The sequence below is a fragment of the Sus scrofa genome, chromosome Y, assembly GCF_054392235.1.
Source record: "Sus scrofa isolate SSC_HxYL_T2T_F1_AM1 chromosome Y, Sscrofa_HxYL_maternal_Yorkshire_Landrace_v2.0, whole genome shotgun sequence".
In the NCBI taxonomy this organism is placed as follows: domain Eukaryota; kingdom Metazoa; phylum Chordata; class Mammalia; order Artiodactyla; family Suidae; genus Sus; species Sus scrofa.
In genome coordinates, this window is record NC_139402.1 from 16,673,893 (window position 1) to 16,676,495 (window position 2,603).

At 40.4% G+C, this 2,603-nt stretch overlaps 1 protein-coding gene across 1 annotated transcript; it reads left to right on the forward strand.

Moving 5' to 3' along the window:
• Positions 1–399: 399 nt before the first annotated feature.
• LOC146394406 (heat shock transcription factor, Y-linked-like) lies at positions 400–2,031 on the forward strand. Its single transcript, XM_085009148.1, has 2 exons — positions 400–912; positions 1,336–2,031. Exons 1-2 carry the CDS (start codon positions 400–402, stop codon positions 2,029–2,031), a joined length of 1,209 nt encoding a protein of 402 aa, XP_084865274.1.
• Positions 2,032–2,603: the final 572 nt, after the last annotated feature.

Here is a 2,603-nt window from a genome sequence, read left to right on the forward strand (position 1 = left end):
ACAGGCACAAATGCATATGTGCACAAGAGAGAACTTGCATTGACTTCAGGGATGAAATGGATTTATTTATTTATGTGATTTTTTTATTAAAAAGATTCCATTGGAATGGGATCTCATTTGCTGATCTCATTTTTTTTTCTCTCTTTGGGTTACTGTTCAAGTACGGAGCTCATATTTTATATTAACTGGGCTAATTTCATAGAGAAGTAAACCCTGACTGAAGGTGATGCTCAGATTGCTAGGAGACTAGAGTCTTGTGATGTCACAGCTACTCAGGCTGGCAACCATTGTGATGGATTGGATAGTTTATCTGTGTAGGCTTACCAAAGCAGCATTTAAAACTGCAGAGTTCAAAAGCCATGCAGGTGAGAAAAGTAGCTGAAGAGAAATTTATCTGAGATGGCACATGCTCCTTCAGAAATTCAACCTGTGTCTCCTAAAGATGCACCAACTGGTTCAGATTCCTCCACTACATCTCCATGGTGTGATAACTCAATCACTGGGGACTTGGACTTGAGGTCTCAGATTGAAGAAAAAGCTTTCCAGGCTTTGTCTGAGGGCTCCCTGATGAAAGAGCCATGCCACACATTGTGTGCCTCTGAACCAGATGGAGATAATGATTTTCCTCCTCTGCCCTTTCCCAGAAAACTTTGGGAAATTGTTGAAAGTGATCGATTTAAGTCCATTTGGTGGGATGAAAATGGAACCTCGATCGTGATTAATGAAGAACGCTTCAAGAAAGAAGTTCTGGAGAGAAAGGCTCCCTTCAGAATTTTTGAAACTGAGAGTATGAAAAGCTTAGTTCGACAGCTTAACCTTTATGGATTTACTAAATTGCGAAGGAATTTTCAAAGACCTGCCTCACTAGCCAACATTCTGGCAGAAGATAATGAAGTCTCTGCTTGGAACAAGGTATTATGAAATGTCCAGTTACTATTTACAGAGGGACATCTGCAAATATGTTCATACATATAGGGTCATAGTAGACCTTGAAAGTGGGATGAAGTACTGCTATGCTTTTAAGTTGAAGGCCACTTGGTCATAAAATATTTGGGGTGAGAGAGAAATTTCCTAGCCACCTGAAGCCTTCTCGATGAACCTCACCCAATACAAGCCCCTGAACCTCATACTGTTACTGTAAATGCACCAGGCATTTTTATTTAAGGACCATAATTGCCTGTTCCCACTACATAAATTTTTGAAAATGTTAGTAATAGATGAGTATTATTTCCTCACATTAACTCTGTGTGATGAAACAAGTCAGATTTGTATGGATTCTTTGTCCTCGTATCTTTGTTTAAAAGGCCACTAAATACCTTTCTCTTTTGGTTTTAGCTGCAGTTCTACCATAATCCAAATTTTAAACGAGGCTGTCCCCATCTGTTGGTGAGGATGAAAAGAAGAGTCAGGGTGAAAAATGCTTCTCCAGTGTCGGCTTCTGTACTTCAAGGTTGCAGCAAGAAGCGCTCTAGAACAGGGGGTGATGTGGATAACCATAATTCTGATGTGGCTGCAGAAACTCGTGGAGAAGATGCATTTTCAGCCTCTACAAACCTAAATGTGCCTTTAATAAGATGGCCTTCCATGAGCCAGAGAATTTCTAATACAACTACCCCAACTAGAAGTGGTCTTTCTTCTCCATCATCACCATCATTCAGGCCACCAGGACAAATTGCCATGGCTCAACATGCTATTTTTAGTCAGTTGACCACGTTTCACATGCACTCACAAAGCAGCTACTCTCCAGCAAGTGGCCACATCGTGAATTTCATTACAACTACCACTTCCATTTCTCAGTACCGCTGTATTTCTTACTTCCCAAGTGGTTATTTTGGACTGAGGGTGGAGCCTTCTCCTTTGCCAACCAGATACCAGAATATATCACCAACTGAGTGCCCTGTGTCTAACCCGCAACCAGCAGCCCATCCATGGTTCCCAATGCCAATGGCCACTGACACATCTGCTGCCTCGTTTTCAAGGCCAAATCCTCAGTCCTCTTCCGTATCTGAACATCACCCTAATTACCACTGACCTATCAAAGGACTATAGGTTATGCAGGAGAGTGAAGATTAAATTTTATGCTGCCAAATTCACCAAATTCCTGCAGTTCTGTTATTTCAGCAATAAACTTATATGTTCATTTTCATAGTTTCATCTTCTTTTTTTTCTTATTCACCTGGATCTCTTTTTTTAATTTTTCCATTCTTTCTTTTCTTTTTCTTTTTTTTATTATTTTCCCACTCTACAGCAAGTGGGTCAGGTTATCCTTACATGTATATATTACAATTACATTTTTTTATTTTGGACACAGTTAAGATTAAAGAGATGCTGCATTTCTTTTTCTAAAATGATTTTTCCATCATAGCTGGTTTACTGTGTTCGATCACTTTCATACTGTGCCGCAAAGTGGCCCAGTCACACACCCACCCACCCAAGACACACACCCACACACATACATATACTTTGTTTCACATTATGCTGCATCAAAAGTGACTAGAGATAGTTCCCATTGCTATACAGCATGACCTCATTGCATACCCGCTCCACATGCAATAGTTTGCATTTTCAACCCCCGAATCCCAGTCCATCACAATCCTGCACCC